This window comes from Sus scrofa, chromosome X (assembly GCF_000003025.6).
Source record: "Sus scrofa isolate TJ Tabasco breed Duroc chromosome X, Sscrofa11.1, whole genome shotgun sequence".
NCBI classification, from domain to species: domain Eukaryota; kingdom Metazoa; phylum Chordata; class Mammalia; order Artiodactyla; family Suidae; genus Sus; species Sus scrofa.
Window position 1 is genome coordinate 87,351,974 of NC_010461.5, and position 25,795 is coordinate 87,377,768.

Consider the following 25,795-nt stretch of genomic DNA (forward strand, 5'->3'; position numbering starts at 1 on the left):
CCTCTGAGGAGGGTGGGCAAGAATTGTCGGGGTGGGAGTTCCTGTCGTGGCTCAGCAGTTAACCAAACTGACTGGTATTCATGAGGATGCGGGTTCGATCCCCGGCCTCGCTCAGTGGGTTAAGGATCCGGTGTTGCCGTGAGCTGTGGTGTAGGTGGCAAATGCGGCTCAGATCTGGCATTGCTGTGGCTGTGGTGTAGGCTGGAGGCTACAGCTCCGATGAGACCCCCTAGCCTGGGAACCTCCATATGCCGCGGGAGCAGCCCTAAAAAGACAAAAAAAGAAAACAAAAGAAAAGAAATCTGCGTGTGTTATACAGACAGGAGACCTCAGGCTAGCCTGTGGAGGAGGATTTGGGCAGGGCTGGGAAGACTTGAACTCTGAGACAGTGGACTGAAGGCTTTGTTGCCTGTCCCAACCTGCCCCAACCCTTTCATCATGGACAGGTTGACTCGGGCCTACATCATTGCTCTCTAGGCCTTTGGAGATTCGAGAGGTCTCTCACAAGCTGGAGTTCACGGCTCTATCTTGGGGCCTCTTCCTCCCACTCCAGTTTCCTGGAGTTTGGCCCCAGTGTGCAATTGAGGGGCCCTGTGGCACTGTTGCCGGGCAATGCGTTAAACAGTAGGCCTGGGAGACAGAACCGTGCCAGCCGACAGCCTGACCCGGAGTTAAACACAGTCCCCACGACCAACGCTGCCATCACCAGCTTCTCGGAAAGCAGCCACCCGTCTGGCCGCTGGCTTTGTCTGGCTGCCAAACTAATGCATGTGCCTACGCAGGAGGCGACGACATTTTGGCTCCACTTTCAAAGTTTTTTTTTTTTTTTCTTTCTCGTGTGTTATTTCTAAAGATAACAAAGGTCAAAAGGCATCCAGCATTTTCTGGTTTCTCATAAGCTTCTGGTCAATATTTAATCTGGTTTATGGATTTTTTTTTTTTTTTTAGGTCTTCTGGATGCCTTCTTGAGCCTGCTCGTGGCCACCCACAGACACTTGTAAGGAGGCGAGAGGTCGGCCTGGCGGAGACACTGTGCAATGAGGGATTAGAGGCCAGGATCCAAGGAGCAAGTGCTACAGCCGGGAGACGAGGGAACGGGCCCTGAAGACGCATCTACGGAGAGGTCGGCCATGGCCTCTCTCGGCCTCCAACTTGTAGGCTACATCCTGGGCCTTCTGGGGCTCTTGGGCACCCTGGTTGCCATGCTGCTCCCCAGCTGGCGAACGAGTTCTTACGTCGGGGCCAGCATCGTGACGGCAGTCGGCTTCTCCAAGGGCCTCTGGATGGAGTGTGCCACGCACAGCACTGGCATCACCCAGTGTGACATCTACAGCACCATGCTGGGCCTGCCTGCTGACATCCAGGCTGCCCAGGCCATGATGGTGACATCTAGCGCCATCTCCTCGTTGGCCTGTATCATCACCGTGGTGGGCATGCGGTGCACCGTCTTCTGCCAGAACTCTCGCGCCAAAGACAGAGTGGCGGTGGTGGGTGGAGTCTTCTTCCTCCTTGGAGGCCTCCTGGGCTTCATCCCCGTTGCGTGGAATCTTCATGGGATCCTGCGGGACTTCTACTCCCCCCTGGTGCCTGACAGCATGAAATTTGAGATCGGAGAGGCTCTCTACTTGGGCATCATTTCCTCCCTGTTCTCCCTGATAGCTGGGATCATCCTCTGCTTTTCCTGCCCACTGCAAGGAAATCGCTCCAACTACTACGATGCCTATCAGGCCCAGCCCCTCGCCACCCGGAGCTCTCCGAGGCCTGGTCAACCACCCAAAGCCAAGAGTGAGTTTAACTCCTACAGCCTGACAGGGTATGTGTGAAGACCCAGGGGCCAGCGCTGGCGGTTGGGGGGGGCTGGGTCTGTGAGAGCCAGTGGACAGCCTTCCCCCAGGGCCACAGGTGAGGGACATTGCCACTGGATTGCGCCAGAAGGTGCTGCTGAGGATAGACTGACTTTGGCCACTGGATCAAGCAAGGGCAGAAACGGGAGCTGCTGTGACAGCGTGCAGGTTGAACTGTCAAGATGCTTGCCAAGCCAGATTTTCGGTTCCCTTCATCTTGGCGCCCCGTTCCTCCCACCTTGAATCCCCAACTCTCCACTCTAAACCCACCCCCCACCCTAGGCCAGGCCCCAGAGGCGCCCCTCAGTCCTCTGGTTTACCTGAAACTCCAACCCCAAACCCACCAATCGCATCCCAGTGACTGACCTTCTCTGTGATCGAAGACCCTTCCTCTTGCTCGGGTTGGTTCTCAGCTCATTGCTGGGGGGTGGGGGTGGGAAGGAGACACGGTGGCTTCTATGGCCATCTGGCGCTAAGCTCCATCCCAAGCCTCCCTCCAAAGGAACTGATTGGCTAGTAAGTAATGGGCCCGGGAGCCTCCATCCCTCTCTTGTTATAACTCCACAGTGTCTGGACTGGTTTGTGTGTGACCTGAAATAAAGCCATCCCACAGTCCCAAGGGAACAGAGAACCAGTGGGTGTAGGATGAGAGGGAGGAGGGGGACCAAAAAAGACCAGAATCGCTGCCCAGGGAAAGCACAAGGAAAGAAGACATGGTGGAACGTTCAAGGTGGCAGCAGACACTGACTGTCCTGAGGAACTCCCTCCGAAGCTACTTCAGCTCCAACTTTCTCTGAAGCCCCTGCCTCCCTCCGACCAGGCATCCTGCTAAGGGGCCTATTCGGTGATCTCCTTAGAAACAGGAAACTGAGTTTTTTTAAGACACGGCTCTTGGCTGGGGGATGGCAGCATGGGAGCTACTGGGGACTTGAGAAGGATACCCCTCCTTGATGCTGCCCAAGAAAGAATAAGAACTTGGGTGTCTGTGAAGCTGGGTGGACACGTGTGGGAAGTCCAGTGGGTGTTTCTACGGGGCCAGAGGGTCTTCAGGGCCTAATGGAAAATCAGCCCGAAGCCTGGGATCAGGCCCCCAGGGGCTGCCCCCAGAGCACTACAGAGCCTCTGAAGGAACACAGCACCACACGGGCCCCCTGGCAGCCCTCTTCATAGTCTCCCCACCAGCCTTTACCAGACACGGCAGAGGTGCCAGGAGGCCCCCAAAGGCTCCCGCGTGGTATAATCCTGCCCAAGGTCCCATGGCCCACATCCGGGTGATACTTGAGCTGCAGTTGGGGCTGCCGTTGAGGAGGACATGTAGGCGATGATGCCCAGGTGGTCATCTCTAACGTGTGAAAAGGCCCCATTTCCCTGGGGGTGGGGGTGCAGGTGCGGGTGCGGGTCCCAACCAAACCAAAGGCCTTGTCCCCTCACCGGTTTGCACATGACCAGCTTCCAAAAAAACTCCAGGACCCCTCCCTGAACCTCCGTGCCGGCAGGAGGGGCCCATTCCTTGTAACATGCCTCTGCGCCTTTCTCGATTTGTTTTTGCCTCTATTTAAACTGTCGTAAGGGGGAGGGAGGGCCCTCTCCCCTTAGCCACGTCTGCCTCATGCCTGGAGAAGTTGCTCAGCACCACCTCCTCCACTGAGCCTCCTCTGACCACTCCATCCCTCTCCCACCCCTCCATCCTCCAACCCTGGATGTAAGAGTCACTCTTCGATGCTTAGCATTCACCATTTGTGATGGATAGTTGTCTTTGTGTATGTATGTATCTGATCTCACAAGTACATTGTAAACTCTTGGAGGGGAGGGGCCCCGTGGTAGACCTGTCTCTATCTCCCGGATTATTTGTAACAGTGCTGGGCACGCAGTGTTAGGTGATCAATAAACACTTGTTGATTGAGTAACTGTTTTTTCTTTCTTTCTTTCTTTTTTGGTCTTTTTGTCTTTGCTAGGGCAGCACCCAGGGCATATGGAGGTTCCCAGGCTAGAGGACGAATCCGAGCTGTAGCCACCAGCCTACACCCCAGCCACAGCAACGCGGATCAGAGCCGCGTCTGTGACCTACACCACAGCTCACAGCAATGCTGGATCCTTAACCCACTGAGCGAGGCCAGGGATCGAACCCACAACCTCATGGTTTCTAGTCATGATGCGTTAACCACCAAGCCACGATGGGAACTCCAGAGTAACTGTTTTATTAATTCAAACTAATTCACACACAACAGGTGTGACTGAGGGAATTGGGCTAAGGGGAAAATAGAATGGAAATTGGTATTTCTTCGCCCCCCCCCCCCACCACTGGGTGGATAGAAAATTCGAGACTTTACAGGAGACCTTAAGAAAGCAGGACACCCCTCCTTCTCCCAAGGGGAAACATTAACCTTTTCATCATGTCCAGGGATCCTCCCTTCTCACAAGAAATGTTTCATTTGAGTGATGTGCTGAATGGCTATGTGTTTACTCCATTCATCTCTGAACCACCATTATGAGAAAGGGGAAGGAAATCGGATTATTTCCTTTTGACAGATGAGGAAACTAAGGCCCACATCAGTAAAGAGATTTTTTCCGCAGGGCCACCCTTCTGGTGCTAGGGCCCCAGGCTCCTGACTCTGCATTCTGCTGATCCAACAATATTCACAGCTGATAAGAAGAGCCTGCCAGAGGTCCCCAAGTTGTCTGAGGAAACAGCGTGTGGCCAGCAAGGTAACATGGAGGACACGTAGGCCCTCCTGGTCCCCCGTGAGGAGAATCTGGGAGAGCAGGAACAATTCACTGACTGGACCACTTGGAATGGCCTCTCCTGTGGCGCTGGCCAGCCCGGGTCCAGCTAGCCGGCTCATCAGGCTTACACTTGAATAAGACCTGACACCTCAGGTCCAATCCCCTCACGCTCTGGAGGCGGGGAGGTTTGAGAGGCCAATGATTTGGCCCTGTTTGAACCTCAGGGGGAACTGACCAAGCCTGATTCCTCAAGACGTTAACTGTGGTGACACTGCCAAAAATGGGGTTCCCGGTGCAAGACAGGGGATCTGCCTCTGCTGACCCTGCTGTGCTGAGGGGGCCGCAGTCTGGTAAGGGCTCTGATGACCCAGCCTCTGGCAGCCCAAGTACTTTCAGATCCATGATTTCAGGGCACCCTCCAGATACCCGCCATGAAGCAGGTCTTGTGCAGGAGACAAAATGGAGGCACAATGAGGTGAGTGCAAACGTCACAGGATGTCACAGTCTTTCTAGGGGGCGGGGGAGAAACTAAACAGGCAAATACAAGATTCCCTCTATTGGGTGCTCCTGGTGAGGAAAGATCGCAATAGTTACATGCTGGTGGGATGTCAGAGGCTGAACAGAAGCTTGGAAACGCTTGCCACAGCAGCATGGGTCTGGGATTCTGTCTCAGAAGGTATAAGGGTGCCTGCTGCTCTCCAGATTTCGGCTGCCCTCCCATCCCTGGCCGCCCCTGCAACAGGAGGGCTTTTGAGGAAAATAGGGCACAGGGCACCTCAACATAGACTGAGGCTGGCCTGAAAGGAGAGCCTTCCTTTTAAGCTGGGAAGATTCTTTTGTTTCAGATTTTTTAAATTATGGTTGATTTAGTATTCTGTCAATTTCCACTGTACAGCAAAGTGACCCAGTTATATATATATATATATATATATATATATATATACAACTCTTTTTCTCGTATTATCTTCCATCATGTTCCATCACAAGTGACTGGATGTAGCTCCCTGTGCTATCCAGCAGGATCGCATTGCTTATCCACTCCAAATGCATCTGCTAATCCAAAGCTCCCATGGAAGGAGCTGGAAGTCCATCCTGACTCAGAAAAAAGAGGGGAGACCCAACAAAGAGAAACTGTTCCCTTTGGCTGGTTGAGCAAGAAAAATCTTGCTTGAAATGCTTTTCCAGAAATGTCTGGTGAGTCTGGGTTCAAGTCGAACAGCTTTCAGCTCACCCCATTGCCTTCCATCATAAAGTAATTTAGATTAACCATAGACCGAGGGGCCAGTGAAGGCCGTTGTGTTTATTCCCTAGGCTCTGGGTTCTGACCCTTGCACAAGGAGAGATGTTTCTGCCCTCCGTCGTCATTCCTCTGATAATGGCATGACTCACATTTTCTCCCCCTGGGGGCCCTAGCGACCCACTGTTATGTGATCATTCATGCGGGAGGAGGAGGAGGCCGAAACTGGCTTCTTGGTGGCAAGACAAGCTCCAACCTCCCGAGAGACCTTCCTCCAGGCGGTCCAACAGCCATTCATTCAGCCACACTGATTGATTGCACTCTCACCCGGTGGCAGGTGATGTGCTGCAGGCTTTGAGGGCAACAAGGGTGAACCAGGTAAAGGCTGTGCCTCGTAGGAGGTGACAGTTGATTCTGGGGAGATTAAACCCCCACACCTACCTGTGGTACAAGGCACACCATGGTCTGGCCTGCAAGAGATAAGGAAAAAGTACCGTAAGGTAGGGTATGTCAGGGGCCCGTGCAAAAAACAGTCTGTAAATTCTCTCAAATCTCAGTCCAGAGGAAATGAGGGTCTGGCACTACTGGAGCTTCTGGGGGAAGGATGATCCAAAGAAGCTGCTTCCTCTAGCCAAAGGGTGATGGGAAAGAGACATAGGGGAGGGAGGTCTCGTTGTGGCGCAGTGGAAAGGAATCCGACTAGGAAGCATGAGGTTGCGGGTTCGATCCCTGGCCTCGCTCAGTGGGTTAAGGATCCGGCATTGCCCTGAGCCGTGGTGTAGGTTGCAGACGCGGCTCGGATCCGGCGTGGCTGTGGCTGTGGTGTAGGCCAGCAGCTACAGCTCTGATTGGACCCCTAGCCTGGGAACCCCCAAATGCCATTGGTGCAGCCCTAAAAAGACAAAAAAAAAAAAAGAGAGAGAGAGAGAGAAATAGGACAGAAAGCAGTGCTTAGGAGGAAACGGGGATTGGCTGCACAGTGAGCTAGGAGATCTTTGACTTTGCCTTGTGGGTCCCCTATGTGGCTGTGGGTCCCCTATGTGGCTCTAAATGCTGGGGATGAGCCAGGGCCTCAGCCTCCCCCCCCCCACCTCCTCCTCCTGGGCAGGTGTCTGGAGACTGCAGCCGAGGCAGTGCCCATCCAGGTAACCTGAAGCCGTTTGGCCCTGGACCAGAGGAGAAACACGGATGTGGGAGCAGGGAGAGAAGAGAGGAGGGGCTCAGTGCAAAAGGAAGCCAAACGAGGCCTTGCAGGCTCAACTGCTCCCTCTCACTCAGCCCTGGGCTCATGGAGGGAGGGGGGGTTCACTCGGGCCACAGCTGCCCACACTGGGACATGGGGGCCCCAGGTCTGAGAAGCACATGTGCTCCTCCTCAGCTGGCTGAAGCCTGGCCTCTGCCTAGCCTGGTCTCGCGGTCTGAGCCAGCGGCTCCCAGCTTTGATGAGAAATTCTGTTATCTCAACAGGCGGAGAGGGGGGGTGCTCAAACAGGAAGTCCAGCAGGTTATCGCTCTCTTGTGCCCTAAAGGGTGGCTCCCCACATGCTGTGATGTGATCACTGATAAAATATTAACAGGCTGCTATCAGGCACAACAATACAGAAGCTGTAATCTGACCAGCCCCTCCACCTCACACAACCCACCACCTTTTCTAAGAACTGCAGCCCAGGAATCCCTAGGTCAAGCTGGCCTACGATTCCTTGCTCTATGGCTCATTTCCCCACAAGACAAACAGGAGTGTCTCAGGGCTTGACAAAGCAGGGAGTCACCACACCAGGGCAAATCCTTAGGACCCACGTGCCTGTCATCCCTGAAGTCCCATTCCTCAGAAGGGCACCCTCTCACCACCTGACAAGTCCCTTTCTAGGGGGGCTTTGAAGAACTTTTTATGGTGTTCCCTTGGTGGCACAGTGGAAATGAATCCGACTAGGAAGCATGAAGTTGCAGGTTGGATCCCTGGCCTCGCTCAGTGAGTTAGGGATCCGTCGTTGCTGTGAGCTGTGGTGTGGGTCGCAGACGTGGCTCGGATCTGGCGTGGCTGTGGCTGTGGCTGCGGCTGTGGTGTAGGCCGGCAGCTGTCACTCTGATTCGACTTCTAGCCTGGGAACCTCCATATGCCGCAGGTGCAGCCCTAAAAAGCAAAACAAAACAAAACAAAACAAAACAAAACAAAACAAAAAAAGAACTTCTGATTCTCAAATACAGCCTTGCAGAGAAAACATTTAGAGAACTCACAGGCTCCCAAACAAATATTAGGGAGTATAATGGGATGTGACGTTAGATGCTACGTGAACCTGAGTAGAGTGGCAGGCAGCCCCGAATTTCAGCGATAATTCCTGTTCTCCAATAGCACTTTCAGAATCGCTGATATCTGACGAAGTTCTATGTGGGTTGCTCAGGAGAAAGGCCAGTCACACCAAAAGCACAAAGAAAAGATGCCCTTGAGTTTATTTCTGGAATTACCCAATGAGAGGCAAGAGGATGGCTCGGCATCCCCATAAAGACTGTCTGATGATATTCTGAAGATCCTGCTCCCCTGATTAAAAAGCAGGTATATTTTCTGGGAAGAAAAATACAGTCAGCCATAGAGTAACCATTAACACCAGCATTTGCACTCGTTCCTCAGTGTAGCCCTTCAAGGAGCCGGAATGAGATGAGTCCAGTGAGTTTCAAAAACAGAACACTAATTCAGAGACCATGGCCAGTGGAGTTTGGGGAGGGCAGGGGGCTTCTCTGAGTAACACACACACCCTTCAGCTAAATGATTCAACAGTTTCAAAAACATAGGGATGAGGTAGCAATCAAGAAAAAGGCAGACAAGATGAGAAAGGTGGTGTCATCTTCCCCTTGGCAATTCCAGAGGCACCTCGTGTGGTTAATTTTCCTCTTCTGTGTGTAATAATAAACCAGTATGTTCTCAAGTGTCACTTTCTCACTCCCCAAGAGACTTGCCCAACTCAGCACCATCCGGAGGGGGTGGTTCAAGGGAGCCAGTGAGAACCCTGAAAGGCAGAGGCCAACAAGTCCAAGACCTCCTGGAGTGTAAGAATAGGATCCCGATGGCTGGTTTGAGATCAGGAAAGCTGCCAACCGACAGCCCTGCCTGAAAAACCCAGTCAGGAGGAAATGAATTTCCACGTTGTTTGGAGGGATATTCGTTACATAAGTGAACAATTTCCTGATCATGAGGGCAGTTAAACATTGTGTGGGATTGGGGAAATTTCTTCCTTGGAAATGTCAATTTGTGTGGGTTGGCTGTAGCATTTTCTTATCAAGAGGAAGAAGATGAGACTGATCATTTTCAAGATAGCATGTATGGGATAAAGGGAAAGAATCCGGGCTTTGGAGTCAGACAGACCTAGGTTTGGTTTAGCCTCTGCACTCTCAGGCTGTGTAGCCTTGGGAGAGTCATTTTGGTTCTTTTATTTATTTATTTATTTATGATATTTTCTTTATTAAAACTTTTTTTATATATAATGATTTTTATTTATTTTTTCATTATAGCTGGTTTACAGTGTTCTGTCAATTTGCACCTTCGTTCTTTACACTTTAGTTTCCTCATCCATAAAACAGGGCTTATACCTGCCCCTCGGTGTGATCATGGCATGTCGTGGGTCCTCAACAAATGGGTAACTGCTATTCTAAGCATACTGGTGACCTAAAACACACTAAAACGTGTGTGTCCTTGGGGAATGGAGGCAGATGACACAATATATTTTCTACCACAGAGCAGAATCTGCAGTAGCAAGGGGATATTCTTTCCCAGGCCAAAACTTCTCAAGAGTCAGCCCCAAAGTCTGAATGAAGATCTTGAAGACTTCGAATAGGCGTCCACTCATCAGATTCAACGAACAGAAGCCAAAGGAGAAACAGACTTGAGAGGTTGGAGAGGAAAGAGGTGGTGGTGACTCCTTGAATTTCATCCAGATTTGTGAAAATCTGGGCGGGAATAAAACTGTAATCAATCAGGTCCCAGTGCTAGAGAAAAGCTTAGTCCAAGGGAACTGCAAACAGGGGTTAATTTCCCCAATTCAACAACAGTTGGGGAGATTTCGGCTGTCACTCTCCTAACTCATACCCTACAAAGGCTCTGGCATTAAACAGATTTAGCATAGCCCCCACGCCCTTTCTGGCATTCCAAGCCCTTGGTCCCTTCTGTTTCTTATGCTCCCAATTGAATAATTCACCATTCCTCAAACTGTCTTGGTTGCTCCCTTATTCACCCTCTACCCAGGCTTGTCAGTTTGCTTATACTATTCCCTACACTTGGAAAACCCTTTGCATACAACTCTATCTTTCCAATCCTTACAGGTTTCCATAGCCCATGTGAAAGATCAGTCCTTTGGGAACACTTTCCTGAGCCTCTGCCTAAAGTCATTTTGCCTGCCCCTGACGACTCAACGAGCAGATGCAAGGAATGTGTTTGGTACATGGAAGGCACCCAAAACACTTGAACTACTGTCTAAAAGTGGCTCGGGGATTTCTGGTGATTCACATCAAAACTTTGGGCTTAGGGATAGAGGCAAGTAATAAAACACATTTCTTCTGCAAATTTTATTTTCCATTAGAAAACAAATGCTATTTATGTCTCGCTTAAGGACTAAAGTTTTAACATACCCAAGACTATCTAAGTCAATTCTTTCTAATTGTATAGTTTATTATCCAGCCTGACTTTTGATTCAGAAAGTATGGGTCCTGAATTTCCTCTCTGCCTAAGATAAGTCATGAGCTAAGGATGTCCTTGTCACCAAGCACAAGTTATTCTTTTAGGGAAATTATACTTGACTTAGCTTGAGTTCACCTCTAGCTTTCCTGAGCATACTCCCATGATTTATTCCTAACACAACACTACGGAGAGAGGTTTTAATTCATAGTACAGAACCCTGAAACATGTTCTCTCTGGAGATTACCCCGGGAATTGAGAGCCTGCCAATTAAGCCTCTGTCTCTAAATCGTTACTCCAGATTATTTGCAATCACTGGACATTGGCAAGCAAATCTTCCTGTACCCTGGGGCCACAAAGTGTCCTACCTGGTCCTCAGCGAGGTGCCCATTTATTCATCCAACAAGCACATACATACAGTTGTCCCTTTGTATCCGTGGGGGATTAGTTCCAGGATCCATGGATGCTCAAGTCCTTTACATAAAATGGTGTAGAATTTACATAAAACCTCTCCACAGTCCTTCCCTATGTTTAACTCATCTCTAGGTTACTTATAATACCTGATACAACATAGATGCTATGTAAATAGTTGTAAATCAAATGGAAATGCTACGTAAGTAAATATTTGCCCGCACATGGCCAAATCGAGTTTTGCTTTTTGGAACTTTTTGGATTTTTTAGAATAATCCATAGTTGGTTGAATTTGGGGATGCAGAACTTGTGGATTTGGTGGGCCAACTGTACTGACTTTCCAACATGTGGGGGGAACTTGTAGGCACACCTTAGAGATAGTGCAGGTTTGGTTCCAGACCACGGCAATAAAGCAGACATGTCAACAAAGCGGGTCACATGGGTCTTTTTTTGGTTTCCCATGCATATAAAAGTGGTGTTTACACTCTACTGTAGTCTGTTAAGTGTGCAATGCCATTATGTCTAAAAAAACAATGTACAGACCTTAATTAGAAAATACTTCATTGCAAAAAAATGCTAACCATCATCTGAGCCTTCAGCGACTTGTAGGAGCATCAAAGCTCACTGATCAGAGATCACCATAACAAGTATAACAAGTGAAAAAGTGTAAAATATCACAAGAATTCCCCAGATGTGACACAGAGGCAAGAAGTGAGCAAATGCTATGGGAAAAATGGCGGCAATAGACTTGCTCCACCAGGGTTGCCGCAAATTTTCAATTCGTTAAAAAAACACAGTAAGTATCTGCAAAACACAATGAAATGAGGTATGACTATTTCCTTCTGGTCTTTGAAAGAGGATAGCTCCTCTTTCTTCCCTTGAGATCAACTATCACTGCACTTGGCAAAAGAGAAGGTTTCTCAGAATGTTTTTTTCTTTGAGTTCTCATTCTCAAGATCTGGTCTTTACAGATGTCCCCTGATTATACTTTGTAATTCTCAGTATTTTAAAGTTGCAAACTAGGGAGCGTCCTTGTGACCATGCTCAAGTGTTTGTGGTAAAACCCATATTCACTTTCTCCTTTGGTAGCCTTTCAAAGATGGGCTAAAGAGAAACCCTAGGCTACTCCAGCTCACGCTGTTTGCCTCTCATGGCCTGTAGCAGGTATTGTCTCAGTCTTTCATATTTAGAGTTTAATGCCCAGGATTGTTGTCTGTCTCACTCATACTGCATTTATCCAACCCCTTCTATAAGCGACACCCTGTTCCAGGCTCTTGAGGGAGATGGAGATATGAGCAAAGCACAGTTCCTGTACTTTCGATCATTCACTAACAACTATTTATAGATATGTACTATATTCCAGGTACTATGATAAGCTCTGGGATACAGCGATTGGCAAAAACAGGCGTGGCCCTTTCTCTCATGGAACTTAATAGTGAAAGAGGCAGACAGAGACTGTATGTGTTGCGTTCTCCACTGTATAGCATATAGCACATAGTAGGAGCCCAATACATATTTGTTGAATAAATGAAATTACATGGCCAAATATACAACTGCAACTTTTGAAAATTGCTGTGGGTTAAATTAAACAGGAAATGGGGATAGAACAGGGTAGACAGAGGATGAGGAAGGAATAGTGATCATGCCAAGACTGGAAACACCAGCATTGCAAGAGAGGAAATAGCATGGGGAAAGGCTCTATGTAAGAGCCTGAACCATTTCCTTGGGAAGACTACAGTTAGCAAGGGGGAAATTGAGATACAGTAAAGAGTTGCAAGAGATGAAGCAGAAGTAGTCAGGGGTCTTGCAGGATATTTACTTAAAGAGTGTGGATCTACGGAGTTCCCGTCGTGGCGCAGTGGTTAACGAATCCGACTAGGAACCATGAGGTTGCGGGTTCGGTCCCTGCCCTTGCTCAGTGGGTTAAGGATCCGGCGTTGCCGTGAACTGTGGTGTAGGTTGCAGACGCGGCTCGGATCCCGCGTTGCTGTGGCTCTGGCGTAGGCTGGTGGCTACAGCTCCGATTCGACCCCTAGCCTGGGAACCTCCATATGCCGCGGGAGCGGCCCAAGAAATAGCAACAACAACAAAAAGACAAAAAAAAAAAAAAAAAAGAGTGTGGATCTTATTCTTCTTTTTTTTTTTTTTTTTTTTTTTTTTTTTTTTGGCTTTTGCCATTTCTAGGGCCGCTTCCCGCAGCACATGGAGATTCCCAGGCTAGGGGTCTAATCAGAGCTGTAGCAACCCGCCTATGCCAGGGCCACAGCAACGCGGGATCCGAGCCGCATCTGCGGTCTGCACCACAGCTCATGGCAACGCCAGATCCCTAACCCACTGAGCAAGGGCAGGGATCGAACCCACAACCTCATGGTTCCTAGTCGGATTCGTTAACCACTGCGCCATGACGGGAAATCCGTGTGGATCTTCTTCTAAGTGCAATGAGAAGTCTTTGAAGGGCTTTAAGCCGGGAGTCACATGATCTCATTTGCATTTAAAAAAAATCACTCTGGTTATAGTGATAATACAATTGTGGGAACAAGAATGGAAGCAAGGAACCAGTTAGGAGTTGCAATGATCTGTGTGAGATGACGGCAGCTTCGACTAAGGTGGATGTGATAAACATGAGTAGAGTCAAGACATACTTTGAAGACAGAATTCACAGAACTTCTGTCAGTCTGTCAGACTGGATGTGTGGGAATAGAGAAGAGAAAAATTAAGGATGACTTCCAGGTTTCTAGCTTAAGTGACTGGGTGGGTGGAGGTGCCATTTTCTAAAATGATGAAAATTGGGGGAAGGAACAGACCCAGGGTGTGTGTCATTGATTATTTAAAAAAATTTTTTAAGCCAAAAAAAAAAAAAAAAAAAAGGAGTCCCTCTCATGGGTCAGCAGTAAAAAACCCAACTCATATCCATGAAGATGCAGTTGTGATCCCTGGCCCAATCAGGGGCTTAAGGATCTGGCATTGCCTTGATGTGTAGGTGGCAGACGCGGCTTGGATCTGGAGTTGCTGTGGCTGTGACGTAGGCCAGTGGCTACAGCTCCGGTTTGACCCCTAGCCTGGGAACTTCCATATGCCGCAATTGCGGCCCTTAAAATAAAATGCCCCTTTTGAAAAAGAATTTGAAATCAAACCCATGAGCTCTTTAAGAGACTCACTCTAAGTTCCCTGAGCCACAAGGGGAACTCCCACACTTTTTCTTATTTGTTGGAAAGATTGAATCAGGAAACCAATTTAGGAGTTCCCATCATAGCTCAGCAGTAACGAGCCCAACTAGTATCCATGAGAATGCAGGTTCAATCCCTGGCTTTGCTTAGTGGGTTAAGGATCTGGTGTTGCCACAAGCTGCGGTGTAGGTCACAGATGCAGATCAGATGCCACGTTGCTGGGGCTACGGTGGAGGGCAGCAGCTCCGGCTCCGATTCCACCCCTAGCCTGGGAGCTTCCATATGTCGTGGGTGCAGTCCTAAAAAGACCAAAATACATTTTTTTTTTAATTGAAGTATAGTTGATTTACAACATTGTGTTAGTCTCTGGTGTACAGAAAAGTGGTTCAGTTTTATATATATATTCTTTTTCACATTCTTTTCCATTATGGTTTATTACAAGATATTGAATATAATTCCCTGTGATATACCGTAAATCCTTGTTATCTACTTTATATACAGTAGCGTAAATCTGTGAATCCCAAACTCCTAATTTATCTCTCCCCTTTCCCCCTTCCCCTTTGGTAACTATAAGTTTGTTTTCTGTGTGTGTGTCACTATTTATTTTAAACATGTTTTCTTTGAAACGTCTGTGAGACATGGAATTGTTAATATCAAGTATGCAGCTGAATACGAGAAGGTGCACCTCATACGGAACACAGGACCAGGAAATTTGTGATAAGAGCCTGTAAGTGACACAAAACTTGTATGTTCAAGGATAACGTCACACCTGACCAGATTAAACAAAGGAATTTCCAGGAAAAAGAGTGATATGTGAGCCAAAGGAATGATGATGAAGGAAAACATTCCAGGCAAAGGGACTGGAATGGGAAAAGTGCCAAAAGAGAAAATCTCAGGTCAGGTTCAAAAAACTGAAAAATCGCTCCATTTGGATGGAATGGGGTTTGTGTCTGGAATGCTGGAAGCGTCTCGAGAGCATGGTTGAAACCAAATGGCGATTTGTATTGCACTTGGTGGGCAACTGGAAGTACTAGCAAGTCTTTGGGCAGAGGCCCACCTTGATGATTTAAAGCAATTTTGTGACAGTGAGTAAAGTGGACTGAATGAATGAGAATAGGAGACAAGGGAGGCCAGTCGAGAATCTGTTTCAATCAGGAAGGCATGAGATAGTAAAGACCTAAATGCTGACTGTGGAAATGGAAAGTTAAAGGGCAAATGTGAGACCTTTGAAAGGAGAATTCTGATTATGTTAACCTAATAGGATAGCCGGGAGGAGACACCCACTTTTTTCTCGGTGTCTTCTGCCTCCACACTGTATCATATACTCTGGTAAGGTTGGGGGACCCCCCCCCCGTTTTTTTTCTTTTCAGGGCCAAACCCACATATATGGAGGTTTCCAGGCTAGGGGTCCAATCAGAGCTGGTTGCCACAGCTCATGGCAACGCTGGCTCCTTAAGCCACTGAGTGAGGCCAGGGATTGAACCTGCATCCTCATGGATCCTAGTCGGGCTTGTGCACCACTGAGCCACGAAGGGAACTCCTGGGTGACACTTTTCAATTGCTCCACTACGGCATTTGTTTAAAGGGACCTCCTGCAGGTTAGGTTTCACTGTAAACAGGTAATAGGTAGCTTGGGTATTGCAGTGCATGGACTGTTGCTAGAAGACGACTAGGAAATGGGCTGAGAGTAAGCCCTAGTAAAGAGGAGTCAAATTTTTCCACCTTTTTCATTTTATTCATTTATTTTTCTTGCCATTTCTTGGGCCGATCTGGCAGCACATGGAGGTTCCCAGGCTAGGGGTCTAATCGGAGCTGTAGCAACGCGGGATCCGAGCCGCGTCTGTGACCTACACTACAGCTCACGGCAACGCCAGATCGTTCACCCACTGAGCAAGGGCAGGGATCGAACCCGCAACCTCATGGTTCCTAGTTGGATTCGTTAACCACTGCTCCACGACGGGAACTCCCACCTTTTTCATTTTAAAGCTCAGCTGCCTGTACTCCTACTCTGACCCCTCACTGACCCCACACACCCACACCCTATTCATTCTCTCTCCCTCCCACCCTCTGGCTGAATCGTCAATGCTTTGAATTTTTCCCTATAGGCGCCCCCCCCCGCCCCCCAACCTTGCGCGTATCTGTGCAAACTCCCACCCTTTCACAGCCCTGATCTGAAGAACGAGTATCCCTGGGAGAATGGTTGAATGTGACCTCTTTCCCACAGTAGATTTATATTTAGACGAGAGCTGTCCATACCATGGCCTGTCTGACATAAGCATTCATCATGTGGCAGGGAAGAGGCACAGTGAGGTGAGGGAAGGGGACAAGGGGTAGCTTTAAGCATTCATTCCAGTGATGACGCATGGCTCTGGTCTCCCCCTATTCCCTGTGGTCCCCACTGGCATATATCTATGATGGGCCTCCTTTCAAAGAAGTTAAAGTGGGAGTTCCTCTGTGACACAGTGGGTTAAGGCAGTGTTGTCACGGCTACAGCTTTGGTTGCTGCTGTAGCACAGGTTCGATCCCTGGCCCAGGAATCTCCACATGCTGCAGGTGTGGTCCCCCCCCAAAAAAAGTTAAAGTTAAGTTTGCGAGCGTCTTCTGAAGTAACTCTGCAGATGAGAAACAGAACGAATATCCAAAACATTCCTCTGGAATAGCTAATCCTTTTGCGACTGCTCGATCCCACCTTCCTTTAATAATTTCTCCATTCCTTGCTATTTTTCACCGTTGGTATACTTTTATGGGTTCATTGGCCAATGCCTTTCGGAGAGTACTTTGAACTCTTTCGAGTGTATACACTATATAAATACAATAAAGAAATGAATAAACAAAATATCTACTTTTACAAGGGGATAAGTTTTACTATTTCTGATAGCATGGGAGCTACCCCCTCATCCAGCCCTAGCCTGAAAAGTGGGAAGTGTACTCTGAGGGATATCAAATAGACCTCGCTGCTCTAACCTACCTCCGCCACTACTGCAAATGCCCGAGTTTGGTGATGCCCATTTTTAAAATTCTAGCCTTGAAGATTTCTTTTTCAAGCATTCCTTGTGAAAAACGCAAACACCACAGAGGAGGTGGGTAGATGGGTCATGATTTAACCTTAGTTGCCTTCACATTAACCCACCCCTCCTGCCAGAAGCGTTTTTTACATTCCGGCCTTTTCTGCACCTGGGTTCATGCTCTTCTTTCAGAGATAATGCTAAATAGAACATAAATTATCAGTATAAACAGCACCCTGTATTTTCACACGGTCTCTCATTTGATAGCTAAATCCAAGCCTACTCATTCTTTTTAAAAACAATTTATTTTTTTTCAATGTAAGAAGAGTAACAGGTTTATTATAGAAAATTTGAAAAAGGCAGGAAGATAGGACAGAGAAAAAAACATCAACCAGAGTCCTACCATGTCAAGAACAACCGCTGTCAACAGTGCTGTCAGGCCCGTCCTTCAAACACACCCTAGTTGGGATCCCATTTCTGACTGATGCCTTCCCTGACTTTCCTCCCCCAGAGCTCGTCTACCATGTTTGCGCCACTCACTTGTACAAGTCACTTGACATGGTGTGTGTCTCATGTTTCCAACTAGACTGTTAGATCCTTGAGGGTGGAGTCCATGAGTTAGACCTTCTTCTCTTATCCCCAAACACCTGGTATATTGGCCCCAATATGTGCTCATTGATTTAACTTAAATGAAGAGAAATTATTTCAGAAAGGATATGAAATAGGCCAAGTGTCTGAGGCATGGACGTTAAAAGCTTTCCTGTCACCTGGTTTGGTGACTACTGCTTCTCTGTTTCTGGAACTCTTGAAAGCCTATTTAATTAGCCTCTTTCTCCACATCGAGACTGAATAAGAAGCACACTGATTAAGAGCCAGGATTTACTCAGTCTCCATGTAAGGCCTACGGGTGAGAGAGTGAGAGCAAGAGAGAGAGCAAGAGAGAGAGAGAGAGCAAGAGAGAGAGAGAGAGAGAGAGAGAGAGAGAGAGAGAGAGAGAGAGAGAGAGAGAGAGAGGGAGGGAGGAAAGGAGAAGTGTAGAGAAGGCGACACAGAGTAGCTGGTGCTCAATCCAGTATGTGATTTGCCTCCAGCACCGTATACAGGATCCCATCCACTTGTTCTGAGTCAAACCCGATCTCACGAAGCTCCAAGTGAGGGAGGACAGAAGTAAGGAGATAGCTGACGTGGATACGCAGCCGTGTAAGCTTTGCCAAAGCCCTGTATGAAGGAGTGAGGGACAGGAGAAGAGATGACATGAAGTCGTTAGCCAACAGAACAAAATGAAGCTCCTTCAAAATGGGCCTACATTTCTCAACAATTACATTTCCATTAGCTAGAAACAAAGAAGGAAGCACAATGCCACCAAGCACCGGGAGACTGGCTGCAGCTCTCTAAGAAGTGATTTCCTCAATCGATCCTTGGTGGCCTAGGAATTAATGAAGGCTTCTTCCCTTAGCTATAACCAGTAATGGGGCACGCGGGGGCGGGGGGGGTGGTCCTAAGGGAGGCTTCCCATTAGCACTCACAAGCTGGTAACTAAACCCTAGTAATTAACCTTTCTAGGTCATCTCCCTCTGGGGTCCGGTAGGAGACCTGAGCCTTCTGCAGCACTTCCAGGTGTGTCTCTGTCTCCTTCAGTTTCTCCTTTAGCTCCTGCTTTTCCTCTTTGGTTCTTTCCAGCTCAGCTTTCAGAATCTGGAATTCAGCCTGGCGATAACCCATGTGTTTCTTGCTCCAATACAAGCCTTCTGTCTCCTGGGTACTATAGGTCACCAATTCGTGTTGGACTTTCTTGAATTCAGAATGCCAGTGATTCCTCTCCTGTTCCAGCTCCTCCACCTGCAGTCCCAAGAAACAGAAATTCAATAACCCCACATACTTTAAACTTTAAAGAAGGTGGCCCCAAATTTCCTGAATATGTTCACCCTGTGGTGATTCCTCTACACATATTCTTCTACTTTTGGACCTTTTTAAACCCAATATACGGGAGGGAGGCTGATCAGAGTTCGCTCTGAGACATACCATAGAATCATTCCATGGCTTATTTTGTTTAAAGGCCTAGGAGGTCCCGTCTTGGCTCAGTGGGTAACGAATCCGACTGGGAACCATGAGGTTGTGGGTTCGATCCCTGGCCTCGATCAGTGGGTTAAGGATCCGGTGTTGCCGTGAGCTGTGGTGTAGGTCACAGACGCGGCTTGGATGCCGTGTTTCTGTGGCTCTGGCGTAGGCTGGCAGCTACAGCTCCAATTAGATCCCCTAGCCTGGGAACCTCCATATGCTGTGGGCTGCTAGACAAAAATAAATAAGTAAACACATACATACATACATAAATGAATAAATAAAGGCCTCAGAACATGAGATCATTGACGTTCCATCTCTCGGCTCCCTTGATTACAACGAACTCTCCTTCCTAGTGGTAAGGTGTTACCCTAACCTTTTGCTGGAACATATTCCTTTCTGCCAAAACACGTTCCAACTTCTCTGTGGTTCTCTTCAGTTCTTCCAGCTCTCTTTGGTTCTTCATCTTTGGTGTATTACGTCCTCCACTCTCCTCACAGCCTTTTCCTTTCTCCCCGGCGGCTGCAGCAGGGGTTGCAGCAGAGGCCACAGCAGAGTAAGGCGCCGGGGGGTTCCAGGATTCAACTGCTTTTCGTCGCTCAGCAAGCTCCTCTCTGTTAAAAGGGATCAGCTGAATGGGAGCTCCTGAATCTCTAACACCTTTTGCAACACCGACAACAGCTACGAAAGGTCCCTTGCTTACTTCTTCCTTGTTTATGTGTGTGCTGCCTCTGTTAGATTCTTCTGCTACCAATCTTGGCATCTGATCTTCTAATTCTTCAGGGAGCAGGGACCCCTGGTGTGGGTCTTGGGCCCCTGCATACAGAACTGAAACCTCCCTGCTCTGACTGGTACTCTTAACAGCTTCTGGGTATTCTGGGGAAAGGTACGGTGGTGTGCTTCTCTCAGAACTGGATTTATCATGGCTGTTCTCCCCTTCTGGGTAGGCAACTGCTGCCTCTACCCTCCTGTAAGGGCCCGGCATGGAATAATCTAGCGGAGGTGTTGTCATCTCATTCTGGAGCTTCCTTCGTTTCTCCACAGGTTCCTCACCTAGGATCCATTTGTACTTACTGCAAGAAGAAGAGGAAATTACATTTTAAGCTATCACAACACAAGCTACCTATATTCTTATCTACGGAGCCCTGCTTCCAATTTTTCATATTAAAAGTGACTCTCGCTCTTATTCACAGAGCATTTCTGGCTAGCATACACCTTTACCCTCAATCCCCAGCCCCTTCCCTCATGTCATTCGCTGAGATAGCAATTGGTCTTAAGGGAGAGAGGAAATCGAAAGGTGTGAAGAATCAGCATCTGGATATAAGAGTACCAGGCTGGGCTTGGTAGGATTTCTGAAAATAGGATTGAAACCGGATGGAAACCAGCCGGACTTTGAAGTTTGCGAAAGGCAAGGAAAGGAAGGAAAACAAACAAACAAAAAATATGCACGCCAAATTCCCCAACATGAGAATGGAAGAAAAGGTCGTAAAAAGCCTAGTGGAATAAGTGGAGGAGACCGAGCCAGCTCGTTTATTTTAAAGTGTCACAAAACCCTTCCAGTATCAAAGACTCAACGCACATTTTTATATTGCAATGGATCACCACACGATGCTTTTGCCAGCCAACTGGATTGTGGTTATTGCCTATTATCCACTTGTAAAAGTTAATTAAAACTCAGGGCCCTAGTCAGAAACAAAGAAACTGAATTGGCCAATTCAAGCCATTCCTCACTTCGGGCAAAAGAATTCCCGTCTGTTTGTTGGGGCAAAGAGGCACTCCCTCCATTCCTCAGGAAAGCCCAGGACAGTGACCTCAAATCACCTTCCATTTCTGGCTGCTCTAAACACTGAAGGTTGAAGGAACTAACAACAACAACAACAAAACAAAACTGAGGCCAGGGAAATCCGTAGTCAATTTAATATCATGCAGCAGGATGGGATCCCCCCTTTTATCCTTATAAACACTCTGCGCTCTCTCCAGAAAACCAAGACATTTCGAGGTAAAAATTAACTTTCAAAAAGTTTCAATGAGAAAGAGCCAGGCAGGTGACTGGCCACCATATCTCGAGGCTGACCATGTTCCTCGGCAAGTTCTGGGAATATCTGTAAGGCATCTCAAACCTTAGCGTCTTATGATACCCGAATTTCTTCAAAACTAGTGTTCACTCAGAAATAAATCAAACCGGTCTGCCATCTGGATAGATCTTGCTGTGTTGTGTCAGCCTTAGGGGAAAGTGAAAAGGACTTAAGGGCTAAATAAGAACGCATGTATCCATCTTTTTTTTTTTTCTTTCCCCCAGCTGAACCCGAGGCATGTAGTTCTCAGGCCTGGGACTGAATCTCAGCTGCAACTTAGGCCACAACTATGGTAATGCCGGATCCTTTAACTTGGGACCTGCCCTCTCTTTGTTTTCCCACCTCTAAGGGTTCTGTCCTTAATGACCCTCTCTTCTGTCCTTACGTTTTGTTTCTTTGGTAATCTCATACAACCTTTGGGCTCTAACTTCTAGAAATTAACTTCCAAATCATCTTCCCAGCCCTGATCTCCAGTACTGAATTTCCAACTGCCTGTCACACATTTCTTTCTGGAGGTCCCAGTGGTTACCTCAGCTGGTAGGTATAAAAATCACCTTTCAATTTCAGGGTTTTTTTTTCTCACTTCAGACCTGCTTCCTCTCCTATGCTTCCTCCTTGTATAAAGACACCACCAGATTCTCAGGAATTTTACGGAGCCACAAGCAATACTCAAGTTCAAGCTCTCATGACCTCCCCCAGATTATTGCAATGGCTTCCTCCAGTCTCCCCATGTCACACTGCCAAGTTAATCTTCCTAAGGTATTGCTCTGATTATGTCACCTCCCTATTTGCAATCTTTAGGTATTGTTCCCCACAACATGAAAGCTCAAATGTCTTAGCTTGGTATTCAAGCTTTTCCAGTCCCGAACACAGGAAACAATTACTCAGCATTTATTTACTCTGTGCCAGACAGTGCGAGAAGTCTTCCTGTGTAGGGTCTCAGTGCGAGAAGTCTTCCTGTGTAGGGTCTCACCCAATAACCCTGAGGTAGGAGGAATTTTCTTCTGCATGTTTAAAAGAGGATGCTTGGGCCTAGAGAGGTTAAATAACTTTCTGGGGAGTTCTCTGATGGCCTAGCGGGTTGAGGCTCCTGTGTTCTCACTGCTGTGGCTCTGGTTGCTGCTGTGCGGCATAAGTTCAATCCCTGGCCCAGGAATTCCCACATACTGCCTGCGTGGAAAAAAGAAAAAAAAATACAAAAAAAAAAAAAACCAACAACAACAGGAGAGAACCTGAAATAAACGTTGCAACTCTCATTTAAAAAAAATAAATAAATAAATAAATGACTTTCTGAAGGTCATGTACCAAGCAAGTGGCAGAGCTGGGATATAATTTGCCCCTATAATTTCTTGCTCACTACTTCCCTTCAAAGACACCAGCCTCAGAGATTGCCCCCATGATTTCTCATGCTGCTTCTTTTGACTGAAATACACTTTTCCTCAACACTGCATGTCTCTGTCCAGCTCAAATGCCACTTCTGAATTCCAAGAGCACCTGAGCACTCTCTCTATAACATTTATTACTTTCTACTCTGTATGTGTGTATATGGTAAGTCTCCCACTAAAGTATAAGCTCCTTGACTGAAAGGAGCTTAATTAACTATGCTACATGAGGATAAGGGAACAAAATCCTGCAAATAAGAGGCAGTCAGAAAAGAATGATTATGTTAACAAGAGACAATGAGTGGATTTTACTTATTGGTTCTGTACATACTTCTGGTTCTTCCCTCCAGGAATCAAATTCTTATTCCAAACCTGTATTCACTCATTTAGTAAAGATTATGTTAGGGTTTACATGCCAGGAAATATTTTCTAACTACATAGTTTCTTCTCATTTTCCTTTTTCTTTGTGTCATATTCTTCCACTGGCTGCCTGCAGAGAAGCCAGCTGAAATTTTGATAGGAACTGCATTGAATCTATGGCTCAATTTGAGGAGTATTGCTGTCTTAACAATTTAATGTTGTTAACATTAGATCTGCTGATCCAGAGACATGAAATGTCTTCTTCCATCTGTTTAGGTCTTCTTTAATCTCGTTTAACAATATTTTGTAGTTTTCAGTATACAGCTCTAGCATGTACTTCTGTTAAATTTATTCCTAGATACTCATTTTGAAGCCAATATAAACTGCATTCTTTATTGTTTTATTAATTTTTGTTGTTCCTTTCAAAGAGCCAATTTTTGGGTTCACTGATTTCCCTATTGTTTTTATATTCTCTGTTTCATCTTCATTCTGATCTTTCTTTCTGCTTGATTTAGGTTTAGCTTGCTCTTGTTTTGCAGTTTTTTTTTTTTTTTTTTTAGGGCTGCATCCTCAGCATATACATGTTCCCAGGATAGGGGTCGAATGGGAGCTGTAGCTGCTGGCCTGCGCCACAGCCACAGCCACACCAGATCCCAGTCATATCTGTGACCTACACCACAGCTCAGGGCAATTCTGGATCCTTAAGCCACTGAGCGAGCCCAGGGATCAAACACGCATCCTCATGAATACTAGTCAGGTTCATTACTGCTCAGCCACGACAGGAACTCCGTGTTTTTGTAGGTTTTTTTTTTAAGAGCTGCATCCTCAGCATATGGAAGTTCCCCGGCTAGGGGTCAAATTGGAGCTGTAGCTGCCAGCCTATGCCACTACACCGCAGCCACAGCAGTGCCATATCTGAGCCGCATCTGTGACCTACACCACAGCTCACGGCAATGCCAGATCCCCGACCCACTGATCGAGACCAGGGATCAAACCTGCATCCTCATGGGTGAGCCACAATAGGAACTCCCTTTTGTAGCTTCTTAAGGTGGAAGGTTAGGTTACCAATTTGAGATATTTACTCCATTTTAATATAAGCATTTACAAACATAATTTTCCCTCTGAATACCTCTTTAGTTTCATCCCACAATTTTTTGCACTTTTAATTTTCATCTTAAGACATTTTCTAATTTCCCTTGTAACTTCTTCGTTACTCCTTTGTTATTTTGCAGTGTGTTATTTAATTTTCACATATTTGTAAATTTCCCAAATTTTCTTCTGCCGTTGGTTTATCATTTAATTCCATCGTGGTTGGAGAACATTGTTGAGGTTTTGTTTATGGTCTAACATATGGTCTATCCTGGAGAATATTTCATGTGCACTTGAGAAGAATATTATTACACCGTTTTTGAGGTGAAGTGTTATATATGTATCTGTCAGGTCCAGTTGGTTTATAGCATTCTTCAACTCTTCTATTTATGGAGTTCCTATCGTGGCTCAGTGGTTAATGAACGTGACTAATATCCATAAGAATGCAGGTTCCATCCCTGGCCTTGCTCAGTGGGTTAAGGATCCTGCATTGCTGGGGCTGTGGTGTAGGTCGGCAGCTACAGTTCCCATTCGACGCCTAGCCTGGGAATCTCCATATGCCCGGGGTGCAGCCCTAAAAAGACAAAGGACAAAAAACAAAAAGCCTCTTCTATTTCCTTGTTGATCTTCCTATTATTGAAAGCGGAATACTGAAGTTTCCAACTATTATTAAGTTGTCTATTTCTCCTTCCTGTTTGCTTTTGTTTCATGCATTTTGGTGGCTGTTTTTAGGTCCATATATGGGTATAATTTGTATAGTTTCCTGATGGACTTCATCAATACAAAATGTCCATCTTTATATCTGATAACATTTTATGTTTAAAATCTATTTTGTCTGAAATTAGTATAGCCACTCTAGCTCTCTTATGGATGCTGTTTGTATGTTATGCCTTTTTTCATCATTTTATTTTCAATCTATTTGTATCTCTGAATATAAAGTATAGATAGTATATTTGGTTATTTTTTAAAAATGTAATTGGATAATCTCCATCTTTTGAATGGATTGTTTAATAGATCTTGTCACATTTTTTTTTTAATTTTTTATCTCTTTGACTTTTCTAGGATGGCTCCCACGGCATATGGAGGTTCCCAGGCCAGGGGTCGAATCGGAGCTGTAGCTGCCGGCCTACACCACAGCCACAGCCATACTGGATCCTTAACCCACTGAGCGAGGGCAGGAATCGAACCAGCAACCTCATCGTTCCTAGTCAGATTCGTTAACCACTGTGCCACCAAGGGAACTCCAATCTTGTCACATTTAATGTTACTGTTATGACAGAACTTACATACAATATTTAGCTTTCTGGGTTTATTATTATTATTCTTTTTATGGCCACATCCGTGGTATATGGAAGTTCCCAAGCTAGGGGTCAAATCAGAGCTGCAGCTGCAGGCCTGTGCTACAGCCACAGTAATGCCAGATCCGAGTTGCATCAGTGATCTACACCACAGCTCATGGCAATGCCAAAGCCACTGATTGAGGCCAGGGATTGAACTTGCATCTTCATGGATACTATGTTGTTTTTTTTTTTTTTTTTTTTGTCTTTTTGCCTTTTCTAAGGCCGCTCCCGTGGCATATGGAGTTTCCCAGGCTAGGGGTCGAATCGGAGTTGTAGCCGCTGGCCTACGCCAGATCCTTAACCCACTGAGCAAGGCCAGGGATCGAACCCACAACCTCATGGTTCCTAGTCGGATTCGTTAACCATTGCGCCACAACAGGAACTCCACTATGTTGGGTTCTTAACCTGCTGAGCCACTATAGGAAATCCAGCTTTCTGTT

At 46.9% G+C, this 25,795-nt stretch overlaps 2 protein-coding genes across 6 annotated transcripts in view; one reads left to right on the plus strand and one right to left on the minus strand.

The window, feature by feature from the left end:
• CLDN2 (claudin 2) lies at window positions 722–3,751 on the plus strand. 2 transcript variants are annotated; one of them, XM_021079578.1, is made up of 2 exons: window positions 722–862; window positions 949–3,751. In XM_021079578.1, the coding sequence occupies exon 2, from the start codon at window positions 1,131–1,133 to the stop codon at window positions 1,821–1,823; it is 693 nt and encodes a 230-aa protein (XP_020935237.1). In that variant the 5' UTR covers window positions 722–862; window positions 949–1,130; the 3' UTR covers window positions 1,824–3,751. The 2 variants fall into 2 exon arrangements, with proteins under 2 accessions (XP_020935237.1, NP_001155110.1); NM_001161638.1 differs by lacking the exon at window positions 722–862 and having other exon boundaries at window positions 996–1,949.
• Window positions 17,338–25,795, minus strand: part of MORC4 (MORC family CW-type zinc finger 4) — a 57,986-nt gene continuing 49,528 nt past the window's right edge. For 3 of the 4 annotated variants that reach the window (XM_021079789.1, XM_021079786.1, XM_021079788.1), the window contains 3 exons: window positions 19,486–20,182; window positions 18,607–18,890; window positions 17,338–18,269 (listed from right to left, as the gene is read on the minus strand). In XM_021079789.1, coding sequence (XP_020935448.1) covers window positions 18,116–18,269; window positions 18,607–18,890; window positions 19,486–20,182 — 1,135 coding nt within the window. In that variant the 3' untranslated portion in view covers window positions 17,338–18,115. The remainder of the gene's footprint in view (window positions 18,270–18,606; window positions 18,891–19,485; window positions 20,183–25,795) is intronic. The other variant, XM_021079787.1, reaches the window with a different exon arrangement.